The sequence below is a fragment of the Pseudoliparis swirei genome, chromosome 8 (assembly GCF_029220125.1).
Source record: "Pseudoliparis swirei isolate HS2019 ecotype Mariana Trench chromosome 8, NWPU_hadal_v1, whole genome shotgun sequence".
NCBI lineage: Eukaryota > Metazoa > Chordata > Actinopteri > Perciformes > Liparidae > Pseudoliparis > Pseudoliparis swirei.
Genome location: NC_079395.1, coordinates 10,667,513 through 10,684,680, shown reverse-complemented (window position 1 = coordinate 10,684,680; position 17,168 = coordinate 10,667,513). Strand labels below are relative to the sequence as shown.

Sequence of the window (17,168 nt, the reverse complement as noted above, 5' to 3'; positions counted from 1 at the left end):
TGTATTGCCATGTAGCAGGGAACATGAGTAATACTTCTAGTGGGCTGCTAGACATAGCACATATTCTAACAATGAGTATGAATGAGTGGAAACTAAATCGATGACTTGGTGACTAAGTTTCTTTGCCGATTCTCAAGAAGATCTAAATCTTCATGGGAACCTGAACTGTTTATGTGAGAGGACAGACTTTAGCCATTGTGACATTGCAGGTTTAAAGTCATTTGTTTTGTGTAGATTTAAAAGCAAATATATAGTTTATTATCAAATATGTACACATTCACCTCTCCTCATTCTCTTATCATTCTCACAAACTGTGAAATACATATAGCTTATTACAAATTATTATAATTGTAACATATCAGTTATTTCAGTGTGCGACAGTATCGTTGTCAGAATGTAAAACAAATGTAATTCAAAACACTGTCCATAAAAATACACATCATGAGAGCATACTTTTCTATTGCTTTAGTGAGACAACAATACAACTTAAGATGTGTGCAATCTTTAAATCAAGCACTTGTTTCTGGGCTGGAGGGTGTTGTTTGCACCACGTAAACTTCCTGGCATCTTGTACAGAAAGTCCCTCGCATTTTCACGACATCATTGCAGCATATTTGGGAAGACCTTTTCTTTACAGCGGTGATCACAAGATCTGATAATGTACGCCAGTAACCATTTCTGGCCTCTATCAGTCTCTTTTCATGACACCAGCTGGTTCTGAACAAACCGTCTTCAGCTTTTTTTCACGACAGAGTTATCTTCTCCTCTCTGACACAGTCCTATGAGGCATTGGCCAACCCCGAAGCATGTCTTCTCCACCTCAGAAGGAAAGCATGCCTGTTCAATACATGTTTTGGGGCTTCTGTTGAAGACTCACCACCGGTGTAGCCAAGACAAGCAAACCCACAGCTTCTCTCAGGTAGTCCTGCATTGGGCTCAGCTTTACAGTACAGCTTCTACAAAGAGCATGTCTGTGGGATGTGTTTTCTTTACATCTTAACTGATTCTGAGGTGGAGTCCAGTAGAGCCTGATAGATGTCAGACCTGAGGAAACGTGGGTAAGAGTCCCTCTCCATTAGCCCGTAGACGATCCTCTGGGCATCCTCGAAGCACACGGTGGTGGGCGTCTTCATGTTCCGCCAGCTCAGCTCTCTGGTCTTTTGATCAATGTTGATCTGGACGCCGAGGAATAATAATAAGGACGATTAAAAAGTAGCAACAGTGGTGTTAGTTATAGCAAACATTAAGTAAATCTCTGCATTATAAAAAACCTCTGTGCTTACTTCTCTCGGAGCCTCAGCTTGAATATAGCGCTTGAAGATCTTTTTGGCCCTGGAGGACATCCTGAAGGAAGACTTGATCTTCTTATAGTCCTCACACACCAGCCAAAACTCAATGTTTTCATCACTGAACTCTGACTTCAAGAAGGCCTGGAATATCTTCATGCCATCTAAACAGAGGAGAAGTTAGTTAGTCAGCGTTGAGGAGGAACACTGACGATGAAACATGACATTGGTATGTAACTTACATTTGGATGATAGAAGGCTCTCGAGTGAGTGTGACCACTGGGACATCTCCTCATAACAAAGCCTGCAAAACAGGGGGTGCACTGTCACTCACATGAGCAACACCAACATTTCAGATCTTTAGTTCCCAGTGGAGACATTTCCTTCACTCACCCCTCAGTGTTAGCGGCTTGAGACGATCTACACTTCAGCCGAGACTTCAGGTTTCCTGCCCTGGTTAAACAAACACAAATCAATCAGGCTTATTTAATGGAATGTTGTTCTTATACGAAAAGGCTGATCAGCAATGACACAAAAAAGTAGAACAATATTTACCTCTTTTTGTAACCAATGTCCATGTCGAGATGCTGCAGCTCCCGTGGTGGTGATGTAACGAGTCTCGGCATTGCAACAATACGTTCTATGTGTGACCGCGTTGGGATGCTCTTCGAGAGTTGTGAGATCTGTGACTGTGTCTGTTCGATGAATCCACTGGAGTCAACTTAAATATATATACGGCAGAAGTCTGACATGAGGTTGGTGACACGCGTCACAACATCATGCTGAACTAACCACAGAAAAAGAGGAAGTTGGGTGTGACGCAAACCGACGCAAACTGCAACTACAGTCCGTGTGTACTGTACGTAGACCTGCATGCAAATGGGGCAGTGGAACATTCAGCAGCAGATAGGCAAATGCTTTAGTCCAGTCTGCCTCGAGAACCAATGCCACTGTTTCAGGCTTTGGAAACAATTCAAACTGTTCCTTTAACCAGCTCACTTTGTTAACTTAAAGGGGGAGTTTAAACAATAATTCTAAAATACATATTTTTCCACTTGTGCTGCTATTTATCAATCTAGATTGTTTTAGTGTGAGCTGAAGATTTTTTTGGAGGATATCGGCTGTAGAGATGTCTGAAGGCAGGCGTCTCTACAGACCGCTTGTGGTGTTCAAAGCACAAATTAATGCATTTGAAAAAAGAGATTGTGACCCAGCTTTGCATGATACTCCACAGTCCTTGTTGTGAGCAGTTTCATGTTGTGGTGAACTTTCCCTTAAAGCTTGATAAGGGACATTACTGAACCAGTGACTTAAGACTCTTTTCCTTTTTTGACAGTGATACACTATAACCTAGCACATATTTACCTCTATCCTGTCCAGGAAACGTCACAGTGCAATGCTATTAAACTCAGTGTGTTGTTTGGTTTCAGAAATCTCTCAGCTGGTGACTGACCCTGTCTAGAAATGACAGGATAATTGATACAGAGTATATTTATTTTCCATGTTCGTTGCTCCAGAAAGGCCCGAGCACCTGAGTTTGTACATGTCATTATTTCAAAATGCAGTTCTTCCTCGTGTGAATTTTGGGTCTTGTCTTTTAAAATTGTCTTGTTTTGTCAGAGTAGCATTTAGTACTGTAGGTCCATTAGAAGCTTCTCTTTTTGCGAATGACGTCAGTTCACAACAAATAGCTGCTTGCCATTGCTAGATACTTGAGATTGGATGCATACAGGAAATGTGGGGGAAACAGAGGGGAAGACAGGAAACACAAGTCGCCCGCCGGAACCAAACCAGAGACACTGTGTTCATTTGGGATACAACTAAGCCGCCACAGCGTTTCTATTTCAGACAGGACTGAAACTTGTAGAAACAAAACCTACATCTCTGCATTATTGGTACAGTAAAATAAGATATCTTTGGCTCAGGAAATATTTTTTATCTGAAATCTAGAAGTCTAGATCCAACCAGTTTTTAAACATCATTGAATAATATATCCTCTATTCTTCCTCAGTGTTGTAAGCCGTGTCACTGAAGTATAGTTTTATTCACTTCCTGTTACGTTCACAGGAAGTTGTGTCAAAACAAAAGCTTTCACCTGCCATCTGGACATTCCTCTGGATGGTGAAGAGTCTTTAAAAGAGAACATGATCTGTCCCTTTTCCAGTTCCTTCCCTTTCTGCTAGAGGTCAATGTCAATGGTGGAAACGTCAGGACACTGACCAGAACCTTTGATGCTGTTTTTTTATGCATCTTTATGTTTAAGAAAACCCTAAAGTGTGGTTTGTAGCTTGTCACAAGCCACTCCCATTTTTAACACTGGCAGTCAGCAATGGACACCACTTTCATCATAGACTTTTTCTCATAACCTGAGATATCCTGTATGTTCCTGATCCTCATATGTCAAACAGAATACTTGATCTCCCACATTTCCAGCTGACATAGTCCATACATACGCAGTCATGTCGATGCTCTATAATATAAAGCCTTAGAGAATAAACCTAGAGTTTAATTTAGTGTAACTAATTATTTTTAATTTTTAACTAAATTTGACTAAATTAGATTACTCAAACTCCTGCTTCCCTTCAGTGATTACCATACATTTTACTGTGAAATCTATTTGTCACGTAACTTTTGTACTTAGTAACGCCACTTCTGTTGATATATTAACCCAAACCACAATATTTTCCTCCTCCTAACCAAGTATTATGTTCACACCTAAATAAGTTGTTTCCTGTGAAGACAGAAGTGTATTTTGAAAACAATGTGTGCATGTAATGACACATGTTGCTGGACTTTGTAACATCTACTCATATTGTATGAGATAACGCTGCATGGTGGAGCAAGAAGAGAAGAGGGAGGATCACCAACGTCATTAGAGTACATTCTCTGGGACCATGAATGTCTTTCTACAGGATAGCCTACAATGTGTCTGAAGCTTAAAACCTTGTGTTATAACATATTATATCTGCTCTATCCACCTGATCTACCATATTTACCAATGCCATCCTCCTTTTGAGCCTCAGTCATTGTATTGCACTGCTTTTGTTTTTTAATCAGTCTGCACTCACAGCTGATTTACAACAGAATCATGATAAGGCTTTGACATCAATAGATGCAGGCATAATGTTCACAGTGAATACCAACAGTGTCTCAAGTGTGTTCATGCAAGCTGATTTTCATACTGAATCAATTGAAAACTATGGCAATGCATTCAAGAATGTATACCTAATTTGCAAGAAATATAGATTTTGAGTAAATTTCAGAGCATAAACAAAATGGAAGGTCCCTTTAAAAAAGGATTCTTAAATATATCATTTTAACTTATTGAGTGGCTTTTGGACCACGAGGAAGTTTTGTCACATTGTCTATGTTCATGTTAGTTTGCTTGACAGGAAATGTTTTATGTGAGGAGGCAGCTGTTGACGTCTTGTGGTGACATCAACTGTTATCTCAGACACGTTGTTTATCAGCGGCAGCACTCGTTTGGGAGTTTCCTCTGTCAACTGCAGTGACTGTGAGAATTAGAACTTTGCTCAGTTTCTATCATTTGTATCTTCTTCACTTCCTGCAATATCTACTGTAGTTTTGCTGGGCGACAAGTGCAGATTAATAATGTGGTTTGTCGAATGCGATATTTTTAAAGTATCAACTTCAACCTTTCCCACAAACAGGTGAGTGCAACAAGAGTTGTCTGAACTAGAGGAAGCTGTGGTGAGCTGTCTGCGCAACTCAAAATGAGTGGTACGACAACACCTCTGATAAAAAATCCTCCGTACATTCGATGCCACCAACGCAAGCAGAACTAAATGTTCATCTGACACCCTGCAGTCACATGGAGAAACCACGCTGTGCCTACTTCCACTTTCCAAACACAACTAAATAATTATGACGCAATAAACACGTTAAGATTCTACATGCAAAAGGGAACAATGTAACTGTAGCATATTTATGCATCTTGTCATTTTTATTTAAGTCCTATATGGTGAGATTACTTTATTTTGTGTATCTGAACATCATGTCTCAATGTGGAAATCCTGCTTTATTTAGATGTTTTGTATTTGCATGCTTTTTACATAGAAGAGTTTTACATAGAAGGTTACATCGGTTTGTAACATCCACCATGTCCTTGCTCGACATGACAAAGCAAATAGCGAATACTGTCTGACACAACTTATACTAATATTCTTTTGAGGGGAAGATTTACATAATGCAGTAATGTCCAGATTTTCCTATCACATCAGATTCAAGGTTGTGAATTGAATCCTCTGAGATACTTTTTGATGTTGAATGAACTCCAACTGAATAGCCACCAAAAGTGCTTTCTGAACCACAGTTCCTCTTCACACGCTAAACTCCTTCTAATGCAACTGAGATGTTGCAGAAATACACCACACAAAGAGAGAGAGAGAGAGAGAGAGAGAGAGAGAGAGAGAGAGAGGGTTATTTGTTTAGTTGTTGTGCCTCGTTCACTGAATGATGTTGCTTGAAGGAGTTTGTTGCCATCTGGTGTATTTTTTCACTAATGACCAGATTACAATTTACAGACCGGTCTTCTATGACGTCAAAGGTGATTTGCATCATTCAAAATGACCACACCCAAAGGTCAACCAACTATTTAGGTTTTAGGATATATACAAATCAGCACAAAAAACACAAAATCGAGACAAATGTTTAACAATACACTTGAATATTTATTTGCATGTGATAGTTGAAATTCTCAGAGCATATTAGGGTTCATATTCGCATAATCAATTAGTGGTGATAATACTTTACAATGAAGGGATTATTTGTATTATTAACTTCATGGGCTGGAGGAGAGAACATAGATAATCATAGAAGAATTAAGTGCACAGTCTTTGCAAAGAATTTTTTGAATTTTTTTTACCATGACATAATTAAAGAAATGAAGTATAATACAAGCCACACATTCTCTTGAGCTGTAACTGTCTACGGAAACACACAGGTTGAGAAAAGCTATTTCTGCTTGGGATCTGGATTGTATGGCGTAAACCTGTTATCCACATTGAAATAAAAGAGTTGGTGAAAAGCATTTGCGAGCCTTCGTCTGAGAGGCTGTCCGTTTTAAAACAGTCACCTTGAATTAGTTCTTCTCAGGAGTCCCTGATAGATGTCAGATTTTAGAAAGCGCGGGTAGCAATCCCTGGCCATCAGACTGTAGATGAGCTTCTGTGCTGAGTCAAACGAAGTCAGGGAAGGCTGGGAGATGTTCTTTGTTATGTTTTCCCTGGTACCACAATCTATGTTGATCTGGAATCAAACAATATTGCCCAGAGGGCATCTCAGAATCTATTTACATCATCATTCACTGTTATGTTCGGGGGGGAAACAACTTGTGTGCACTTAAGCAACCTCCTGAAGTTTTGCCACAGTAGAATACACACATTCACCACCTTATAACAGTCACTATATCACTCTAGGCCTGCAACATTCTGATTATAATCAATAACCGTCTATTTTAATTAAAATTCCTATAGGTTTTTAGCTCGCAATTGTTTACCTGTTTGGGCGCTTCCGTTTGGACAAACTCTGAGTAGATCCGGTTGGCAGAAGACATCATCTCTGGCGCAATCTTGATTTTCTTATACTCCTCACAGGCGAGCCAAAACAGTATGTTCTCCTCGCTGTACTCGGACTTCAGAAACTCCTGGAAAGCTATCTGTCCGGCTGGGAATCACAGACGACAGTAAGCGTATCGCAATTTATACAATGAAATACATGCACAATCAGAGGAGACTCTCACCTTTACAATTGAGGACTTTGTCCACAGACTCACTCCAAGTCTCAACATCCTCTAGTGGATCCTTGGGAAAGCAACACAATCTACCCTTGAAAAGAGCATCAAGATCTATCACTAGCCCAGTTATCTGTGAACAGCACATACCACCTGCACAGCAGTAATGCATCGTATGTTATGCTCTAATATGACTTTCAGTGCATTTAAGCATATTACACCAACTTCATATCACGACAAGCCCCATCAGAAAAAAAGGCACAATGCAAAGTGAGACTTACAGTGAATGAAAAACTCGTTGGCATTTTCCACATGGCTGCTGTAAGCTGTAGGCTTTCTGAAAATTGTAAAGGCCCAATAATCAAATGTGCAGTAACTCACTTTATCGCCATCTCCTCGTCCTCTACAAAGGGAGACAAAGATAAGATCCTGCCAGACTGAAGATGGGGTTGTGATTGTTTGGAAACGAGGGAGTCAAGTGACTGAACAAACCAAAATGACCCCCGCCCAACATGAATGGAATATATGGAAATCTGTATGCAAAGTGTTGTTGTTGGGGGAGACGCGGCATCCTTCCGCGTCGTCGCACCTTGACGAGAGAGCCCAGCTGTGATTTACGCCAACCTCACCTGTTGTCCAGGAACAGTGGTCATCATTAACGTGGATGTGACAATATGAACATAGTATATATCTAATATATATTAGTTGAATGAAGATTATATAAACAAATACATTTTACATTACAGAACATGTTTCATCCATCAGTAAGAACTATATCTGTATGAGTATACTCAGGTGTATGGAAACATAATTCCCTGCTGTGGTGGAGTATTTCAAATTCATAACAAGATTTAACGATAACAATGTTCAATGGTCAGGAAGCTCCGGGGAAAGATCCTGACCATAAACAAATAGTCATAACCAAATTCACGATTAAGGAAAACTCTCTTTGTCCTCTCGTTTGCATATCTGCAGTGTTCCTTATTTATCAAGGCGGCAAAAGCGCAGAGAATTATCAATGTGCCTCATCGCTCAGTTGATGCAGATAATCACCAGCCCTTGAAACATAAGGTTTTCATTTGGACAGATGTTTTGCATGTTCATAGATTAGTCAACCTCTTCAAAATTGCACAGGCTTTGGGAAACAGAGAAGTGATAATGTGATAACATGTTGAGGGTTCTCACAATTCATCGTGAAGGGAACATGAATGTCAGTCAAAAATGTCATAGAAGTCCATCTGGTCGTTGTCAAGACGTTTCACTTCAACTTCAAGGGAAAAGTCAGGGGATCATCAAAGTCATGTACAAAATGTATTGCCAATCCCTCCAGCTAATGATATTTCTCAGGTTACATGCAAACTTTGACCTGCTGGTGGCAGTCAGATGATCACCACAGTCATTGGGATTAATCCTCTGAGGCTCAGGAATATGTGTACAACATGTCGTGCATGACTAAAAACATCAGGTAAAGAATTCAATTGAAAAAATCTACTCCACATATTCTCAGTGATGTGATTAATTACTTACCATAGAGCAGTGTTCACAATTCTCTTTGGTATGTTTACACTTCCATTAATACTTATAGTATGATATGTTTGATATAAAATTTTGATTTAGATTTCTTGGCATTTACTAAAAGGCTAGGATAAAGTAGAATATGTATGAGAGCAGAGGCTTTCTGTTTGATTACATATTTGTGGGATTTGAGATAGATCAACACTAGAGAGATATTTCTGATTTGCCAGTTCACAGCCCAGAGCATATCAGTACTCGTGAGGTGGAGGAATGTGCTGCGCTCCTCTGGGTCTGTTGGGTGTATGTGAACATACTACATATATCTTCACAAGTATATCAAGTGCATTTGAACCTGTCCTGACCTCCCTGACTACTGGTAGGGATGTGATGGGCAAAAACAAACCAAGGATGTAAATCACAACAGGTGATGGAAAACACCCGGGCTGCCCCTATTTGCATGTGTGTAGATGCTCCAAGTCGAGGAATTTGTTTTTCAAAAAAGGAACCGCCAGGAACAATATGAGGACCTGACTGGTGAGTGTCTTCTTTTAGCGCTCACTGTCGAGTATTCATGTTTTTTTAAATAAAAATGTATTTTGAGCAGTCAGTGTTAACGTCCAAGGACACAAGGGACTCCACACAGCCCTGTAATGGCACATTTTGTAAAAGAGCATTGATTATTTTCATTCTAACTTCAAGAATCAAATGTGCTGAGTTTCACAAGTAACACAAGCAATTCACTTGGTGCCAAGTTGCACTTTTTTTCACCGTACACAGGGTGGCACTCTAGCCATCTCCAGGCCCATGTGTCCACCTCTCTGTCAATGAATGATGAGAGGGGTTTGACCATTCCCCTGCAGGGTGGGGGTTGGTGAAGGGTGCAGATGTAACCGACCCCCCCCCACTTTTAAATTAGATTTTAAACCCCTGAATGTAAATCAGTATATGCCTTTATTTATTTATTTATTTAGAACGTGTCTCATCTCTTTCTCTCGACTTATGGTGAAAACAGTGAGCAGCAGGGATCCCAAAGAGATCTTCTCTTCTTTCTTTCTATTCACATCTCTTACCCTTTCTGCAGGAATTCTTTTCCAAATTTCTGATAGACCGCAACTAATAGATGAAGCCAGATTAATTGTAGAACAACTGAAGGCCAAGTATCTACTCAAACACAGTGAGAAGACAGCAAAACAATTGTTATTCGGTAGTTTTTTTCTGTATGTCTTTATCGTTCCAATGCAGCTGACATAATTGGTTTGGAGGATAATCAGCCTTCAGTTCTGCAAAGATTCTTAAGAGAAACCTGGTTCCTATTCATTGAAAAACATCCTGACACTTAATATGGAGAGAAACCATCCATCAGGCCTCAGACGGTGCTTTGTTCCCCCACATTAACACTGAATACTTCACTTGAAGTAGGTGTTAAGCTTGAGTCTTTCATAAACTGAATGCCGCCCCTTGCTTGCAGTTGCACTGATATTTTATTGAGGTCGGTCAATATCTTTGCCGGCCAACAGCATCAACTGCGAACAGATTTGTAAGGGGAACGTTTCACAACTCAATATCAGAGCCTGGGAGTCAGCACATCTGTTCCTAAATTTGTTTCACGTAGAGTTAGATAAAAGAAAAATGATTTGAGATCAGTTGTTTTATTTATTGGGGCTTTTTTCCACTTAAAAAAAGCCCATGGGTGCAAAACAGCTGACGGGCTACGACAAAGATTTGTGGAAATATTTTGAAAGAAACAAATTTGTTTGAGCAAACCTTACGACAAAGGTTTAGTTTTAAACTTCTCTTCAACTGGTATATTCATCTTGTTTCACAAGCCTCATATCTCCAGGCACACTGCTTTAAACTCTTTTGTTTCCCCTTCAGCGGCCCTACAATACATCTTTACCCTGCGGATGATTTCAGAGGCTTTTAGCGCAGACTGAGTCACACATTTAAATACCAATGGGAGAGAAACAAGAAATCTGCCAGCAGAATTCTTAGCGGGCAACTAATCTTAAAATGTGATGAATTTGGCATGCCAGCTGAGCTCTTATACCTTTGTTACCACATCATCACGTTTTCCCTCTTTTCTCTGACTGTGTGTGAGAGGACAGCAGGAACTGCAAGCACACACATGCTGCCGTCTACATGGGTGCATTATTAATCTAAACTCGGAGGAAGTCAACGTTGTTCTATTTTTGTATTTTGGGCTGAGATGGACTTTATCCCTCTGAAGGCTATTAGGAACCCTGACATCCGGTTAATGAGATAAACCAGCTCTGTGTGTATATGTGTGTGCACAGCTTAAATCCTTGCACATGTATGTACATACTCAAGAGTTTGGGGACCAATGGGAATGATTCTAATTCACATATATTTGTCTTTGTAAGAAGTATAGTGTGTGCATACAGTCACATGAATAATTATGTGCTCGAGGGGATGGCGTTGATAAGATATGTTCATTTTTCAGTAATTTGGATAGGGTACGTACACATGATCTCAATTTTCCCACTGGTGTAATTTGCAAACATTATGTCTCCATTTCTCACATCTAGACGTGACCATCCATCCACTTATTAATGACACGAAAGGCCTTATTAAAACAGCTTATTAAGAAAGTGTTTATTTGAGTTTAGTATGTACATCTTACAACAGCAAGGCAACTCATCTGAGCATGGTAATACATACATTATATTAGATGAAAGAAAAAAGGAAAAACAGCAATTATAATTATTAGAATGTCATATTAGTATTCAAATAAGATAAATGCATTAATCTGTGTGTGAAAATGGGATCCATTTAAATTCAGAAACAGAAATGAGAGATATATATCCCTCATTCAAAAGTTGCTGTGCTTTGCAGTCACCACGGCAGCAGCAGGCTTTCTCTGCAAGTTGGCCTGGAGTGGGTTGGACAATGCGTCAATCATGAGTCCATTTTCATGAAATACTGTCAAATTAGATTGTATGCCATATCAACTGTATTAAGGTTGTATAAGGTGCTATTGCTGGACTGGAAGACAAAGCAATTTAAGTAGAATGAGTCTGAAGTTAGGAGAGTGGCCTCAGAGTGGCTGCCTGTACAGCTGGATGGATACTGTTAGTAGTACGAAGGCACTTCAGCTCATATTCTGTCCCTAACCTTCCTATTGACATTCAAGTTTTACATTATTCGAAGAAATCTGAAACTCATCAATAACGATTCAATCCACAGGCAGTGCAGTGCCTCAGAGAAGGAGAATGGTTAAATTGATCCACATGTGCAAAGTGAATAATCTGTTATGGCCACAGAGAATACTTAGTTCTGATTGGCCAGAGGGGTGTCCATTATGTTCAGATAACCACGCGGCTCTGACGTAGTGGCCTCGTTATATTTCTATATGCACTCTTTTGGTCAAAAGGCGAATGGTGTCAGCTGTTATCCAGCTGTGTAGTATCGTACTTAACATTTGATATCATGGGAAATACGTCTTTCACTTTCTTGCCAAGATGAGAAGAAGAAGATGATGAGAAGATACATCTGTGTGGTAGGAGAGTGGTATCAAGCTTCTCAATGTACTCTCTGCGTGAAAGCAAATAAGCATATTTCTGAAATCTAGAACTAATTCTTTAAATTATTAATCATTGTCAAGCTGTCATTATTTCAGTGGTTATACAAAAAATAACACACTGCAGAAGCCCAACCTGTCGTTTATAAGCCTCCAAACCACACATTGCACTTGTTGTGCTGCTAATCATCAAACCACCGCCTGCAATGTTAGCCGACCTCTACCAGGCTGAAGGTCCAGTTGTGGCCTCGCCCCTGTCGTTGAACACACAGGAGCGTGACCGTCTGCGAAACATGGTGGCCCCTGGGCCTTTCCTCCTGGTGAGACGCAGATACATGTCAGAGTGGAGGAACCGGGGGTAGGAGTCTTTTTTCATCAGGCTGTAGACTTTCATCTGGGCTGCTTCGAAACAGCTCTTTGTGGGCTGCGCTATGACCTTTTGAATGGCTGACTTGGTGTTGTAGTCAATGTTGATCTAAGTAGAAAAGAAATGTAAACATGAGCAATGAAAAGCGAAGTGAAGTGAAGTGACCATATTTGGACTGGACCTCCTGGTGGCCATGAGAGAGAACGCACGTTTAAGGCAATTTCACATTAGCTTCACATTTCAGAACCGGAGGTTGCGGCTTGCCACCCAAGCATCAAGATGCTCTTTAATGCTTGTTCTCTTAAGAAATCAGTTCTCCCCAAATCAGTTTAAGGGGATGTTTTTCCATGAGGACACACACTACTTGACATTCTTTGATTTTATCTTCTTTTTTTTCGAATCATGTGAGCCAAGTCTACATTTTGTGTTATTAATGACCCTTCTCTTTTAGGTGATAGTTACGACTGAGACTTGATAAGGACAAATTATCTGTTTGCTTGGCATCGAGCTAATTTGAGTTTAAAGCTCACACAGACAACCAGTGACACATATCAGCTCCCTGCGGATATCATCACAGATAGGAATGTTAATTATCTGGTGCCTGCTTTTGTGAATGAGTTGTTTGTTTGAAAACACTGACTAGAACAATGTTAGCTATGGGAGTTACTGGCTGTGAATTGTCTTTTGGAGTTTTTCTTTAAAAGACTAACAGTAGTGAACAGCGATACAAATATTCATCACAAACACAGCTCTCAAAATATACATGTGTATCCAACTGCAACTCTCCCGCCATCAATATTGAACATGGATTTACATTTGGATCTCTGCAAATCACTCGAGCTTGTACACACTTTCATATCAGTACAGCATGTTCCGTTTTTACACAGACCTTCATCTTAGACGGAAACTGTGTGGGTGATGCTCTCTCCACTTCTGCAGAGGGATGTCAAAACCTCAAACCAGACACCAAGCTCTTAACGGTCAGATGTGCTAGAGGCCACGAAAGCAGATCAGACGGGGGTCCCTTTGTCCTTGCGAGGCAATGGAAACCTTTTAATCGGAAACTGTCTCGCACAGAAATAACTGGACTTGCTTTGCAGTGGTGCGTGCAGTAGATGCATGACCTCAGCCGGCTGTTGCTCCTAACCACTGTTCATAAAGGTCAACCTGCTGCAGGCCCATGACTGTGCAGTGCTTAGGAATCTGTCCACTGTTCCTTTTATACAATTACATAATATTTCAAACCTCTACTTTTGTAGATCCACTGTATAGCTTATTATGCAGGATTACATCTGTGCAATGTATGATAAATAAACATGCCATGCCATACCTCTTTAGGTGCCTCTGAATCAATATAAATGGTATAAATATATTTGGCTTTGGACAGCAGCTTTGTGTCTGATTCAATGGTCTTGTATTCTTCACAGGCCAACCAGAACTCAATGTTTTCCTCACTGAACTCTGTTCTGAGGAACTGAGAGAAGCTTTCCACCCCGTCTGATGAAGAGAAACATAGACACAAACACACTGTTGGTTTCTATAGTTACATAACACAGAGATGAACTGCTGCTCAAAGCAGAATCACTATCTGAGCCTTTTGTTTCACATTTAATTGTGGCAGGCAGGATGCATCAAGGAGTCATATACTCTACATGACTTCTCTATAATGGCACTACTGGACAAGTAATTACAATAATTAAGATCTTAAATAAATGTATTACTGTATTATTATCTTCATAATACAGCCTTGAGTATATAAACTATTATAAAATGAGCACGTACTGTTACAATTGTAACTTTTGTGCTTAAGAGGAAGTTGCACAGTTTCTGTAACACAATCTCAGCTCAACACATTAATGATGGAGTGAAACTCACTGCTTTCTCCATTAACTATGTATTGCCTCCAGCTCTCTTAACAGTGTACAATTCAAATGGAGCAAATTGTTTGACAGCAAAAGGAACTGATTTGGACGGCGATTCGCCTGAACGTTCTTCAGACGTTTTGGGCATTAAACCTGACCTGAGTGCTGCAGCAATTCTTCAAAGGAGTCGCTCCATTGCAGCGCTGCTTCTGGTAAGATGCTGCAAAATAAATAAATAAATAAATAAGAGTCAAGGTCAACTCTTGCCTAACGATGCTGCAAGAAATGTTTTGGATTCTCGTGACACGGTTAGTTTCTATGAGTGTGCAATGAGTCATGGAGGGTGCCGGAAACTTAGGTAGGACATGAAGAATACTTGTCAAATACAACTTTGCATTTATATGAAGTTTATAAATGTTGCCTCACTTGGTGGATGCTGTATTTGTCTTTTGATTGTGACTGACGTTTTCATGAGAGCCTGACTTGGTGAGAAAAAGGCTTAGTCGGCTCTTCCTCTCCTTGTCTTTCTGTCTGCCAAACAGAGGAGTAAATACATCAAGTTCCACAAACTGTCTGTACGTGCAACTGTGGCATTGTTCACCAAATCAGCAACTTATAAGAGAATTACGCCTCATACACACATTTCTAAAGTGGCTTTCAAGACAAGCTATAAATTACACAACATCTTTGTGGAACAAAACAAATTGCAAGACAAAAAGGAAGCAGAGACTCATCGTGATGGAGAGCTTTTAAAAGTCGAACAGCCTTACAGATGGCAGATGTAGAGGCTTTCAAATGAATTATATAGAAACATCACATAGCTGTTATACACTATTATATGGCATTTAAGTATAATACAACTCTCACACAGAAAGAAACTGTTGCTTAATCTCTTCCTGTGATAAAGATCAACTGCAATATTCATGAAAGCACACAATGAAATGACACAGTAAACATTAGAAAACACACCAACACACACCAACCTGCTAGTATCCTCCTTCATCTTTGCTGCCTGCAAGTCTTCTGGACTAAGCATTTTGAAATGCGCTTCCTCCTTTGGGGCCATGTAGTTGAATTGAGGAAATAGAAAAAGAAGTGACTCCATGGTGGTTTGTCTGTATCTGGTGTGCGACCGGCAGGCCGCGAATAGCTTTTTCTAACCCATCACTCGATGAACCATCTCGACTTTTAAAAACCCCTGCTCGCTTTACATTTGATTTCCCATGCCTTCTTGCTCTGCTTCCTGTTATGGTGTAACCACTTTTTGCTAACAACTCCATCTGACAAAGAAAACCCCCTGGGTTCAACATCCTGTCAACCGTGTACCTAGAAATGTGAAAAAGACAGCTGTCTGGGCTCTTTCATGATTCTTTTGTTGGTTTGTTTGCTCTTGCTTGAGGTTATATCTCACAATTGTACAATAGCAAATTGTACTGAAGCAATTATGACCTAATAACGCAGATAACATAAAACCAACTTGCGTTGTCAGGCTTTTTTGTAGATTCTGTTTATTCTTTCATTGCAGCTGTTGATATTATATTATTTAAGAGTGAGATGTTGGGCATTATTAGAGATGTTTACTCCTATTCTACAATTCCCCTTGCAAGGAAAGACTGCAGAGACGGAAATAATGAAATGTAATGCATAATAAAGTGTGTCTGCCCAGCTCTTTCTAGAACATCCAAGTCTTAATGGAGAAAGACAAACTCACTGTGACACAGACGACCGCAACAGGGGAATAGGTATATGTTCTGGGGAGACTGTTGTCTGATGGAGACAAATGTGATGTCTTTGTTAGAGGGAGACTGAAACTGTCTTGAAAGATAACGTCTTAGACGGCCACGACAATGTTTCTTTACTTTAGACAACAAATTAATAAAGTGCTGAAGAAAAGGCAGCAGGTCTGCCACACTGAATCAGTCTTAGTTTGTCTTTATTTCAAGTCCCTCTCAACTCAAAGATGTGTGTTTTACATCGTTTGACATCACACAGATGTTTGACCTTCACTGTGCAGAATGACGTATGTGCAGAGTTCGACATCAGAAGGCTGTAGGAATAGTTTGGAGGAGCACAACACACAACACGGCTGTAAAGGCACACGAGTGATCAGATGAGTCGACGTGTTCGTCGTGATAACATTTTATGTCACCGACAACTCAGCCACTTGTTTCTAACCACCTTTTCAAAGTCACGTAGAAACCATCACAATTCTGAAGTTGGATATATGCTGAAGTATTTTATGCTGTAGAAGAAAATGTGAAAATACTAGGTACAGCTAAAAACCTAGCAAATGAAAATGATCTTACTTATTATTACACCTGCGTACCTGCAGGCGAAAGAAAAGCCGTTCTCTATCCAAACATTAAAAACAACACACATTGATTAAAAGAGACACATTCTGTACTGCAAAGGCATGTGTTCAGCTACAACCCAGTGAGCCGATAAACTGAAGCTGCAGTATCCTTTCCCCTTCAGGTAAACAAAGGACTGCAGAATCACTGGAACCAAATGAAATATCACTCATAAGAGTAGCTGTATGTATTTGCCTCTTGTCAACATACCAGATGAGTGAACCAACGAAATCAATACACACACAGAGGAAAGGAGGTTCTCCCGCCAGCTGGGACAAACGATTAGGATTGTGTTATTTGATATTTTTGAAATAATATTCCCAGTTACAGTTTTAATTATTGAACTACCAACACTAAGTCTTGTGTTTGGTTCTCTGTGCAATGTGATCACACATTGTTAGCAAAGGCGGAAGGAAAAACAGAGACTGTGCTTCTGCATTTATTGCCAGAGCAGAGGTTTGTCTCAAAGCAATTTAGCTCAGGGATAAACATTTTGT

The 17,168-nt window shown here is 40.0% G+C and overlaps 3 protein-coding genes across 3 annotated transcripts; all 3 read right to left on the bottom strand.

Annotated features, from left to right (window-relative positions):
• Positions 1–235: 235 nt before the first annotated feature.
• LOC130198014 (regulator of G-protein signaling 13-like) lies at positions 236–3,245 on the bottom strand. The gene is made up of 5 exons (XM_056421048.1): positions 1,842–3,245; positions 1,680–1,739; positions 1,529–1,590; positions 1,284–1,450; positions 236–1,175 (listed from the first exon to the last, which is right to left on the bottom strand). The coding sequence occupies exons 1-5, from the start codon at positions 1,910–1,912 to the stop codon at positions 990–992; spliced, it is 546 nt and encodes a 181-aa protein (XP_056277023.1). The 5' UTR covers positions 1,913–3,245; the 3' UTR covers positions 236–989.
• A 3,132-nt stretch (positions 3,246–6,377) lies between these two features.
• On the bottom strand, positions 6,378–7,430 carry rgs1 (regulator of G protein signaling 1). The gene is made up of 4 exons (XM_056421455.1): positions 7,420–7,430; positions 7,048–7,127; positions 6,805–6,971; positions 6,378–6,554 (listed from the first exon to the last, which is right to left on the bottom strand). Exons 1-4 carry the CDS (start codon positions 7,428–7,430, stop codon positions 6,378–6,380), a joined length of 435 nt encoding a protein of 144 aa, XP_056277430.1.
• A 3,719-nt stretch (positions 7,431–11,149) lies between these two features.
• On the bottom strand, positions 11,150–15,457 carry rgs18 (regulator of G protein signaling 18). Its single transcript, XM_056420886.1, has 5 exons — positions 15,304–15,457; positions 14,747–14,851; positions 14,479–14,540; positions 13,789–13,955; positions 11,150–12,566 (listed from the first exon to the last, which is right to left on the bottom strand). The coding sequence occupies exons 1-5, from the start codon at positions 15,423–15,425 to the stop codon at positions 12,312–12,314; spliced, it is 711 nt and encodes a 236-aa protein (XP_056276861.1). The 5' UTR covers positions 15,426–15,457; the 3' UTR covers positions 11,150–12,311.
• Positions 15,458–17,168: the final 1,711 nt, after the last annotated feature.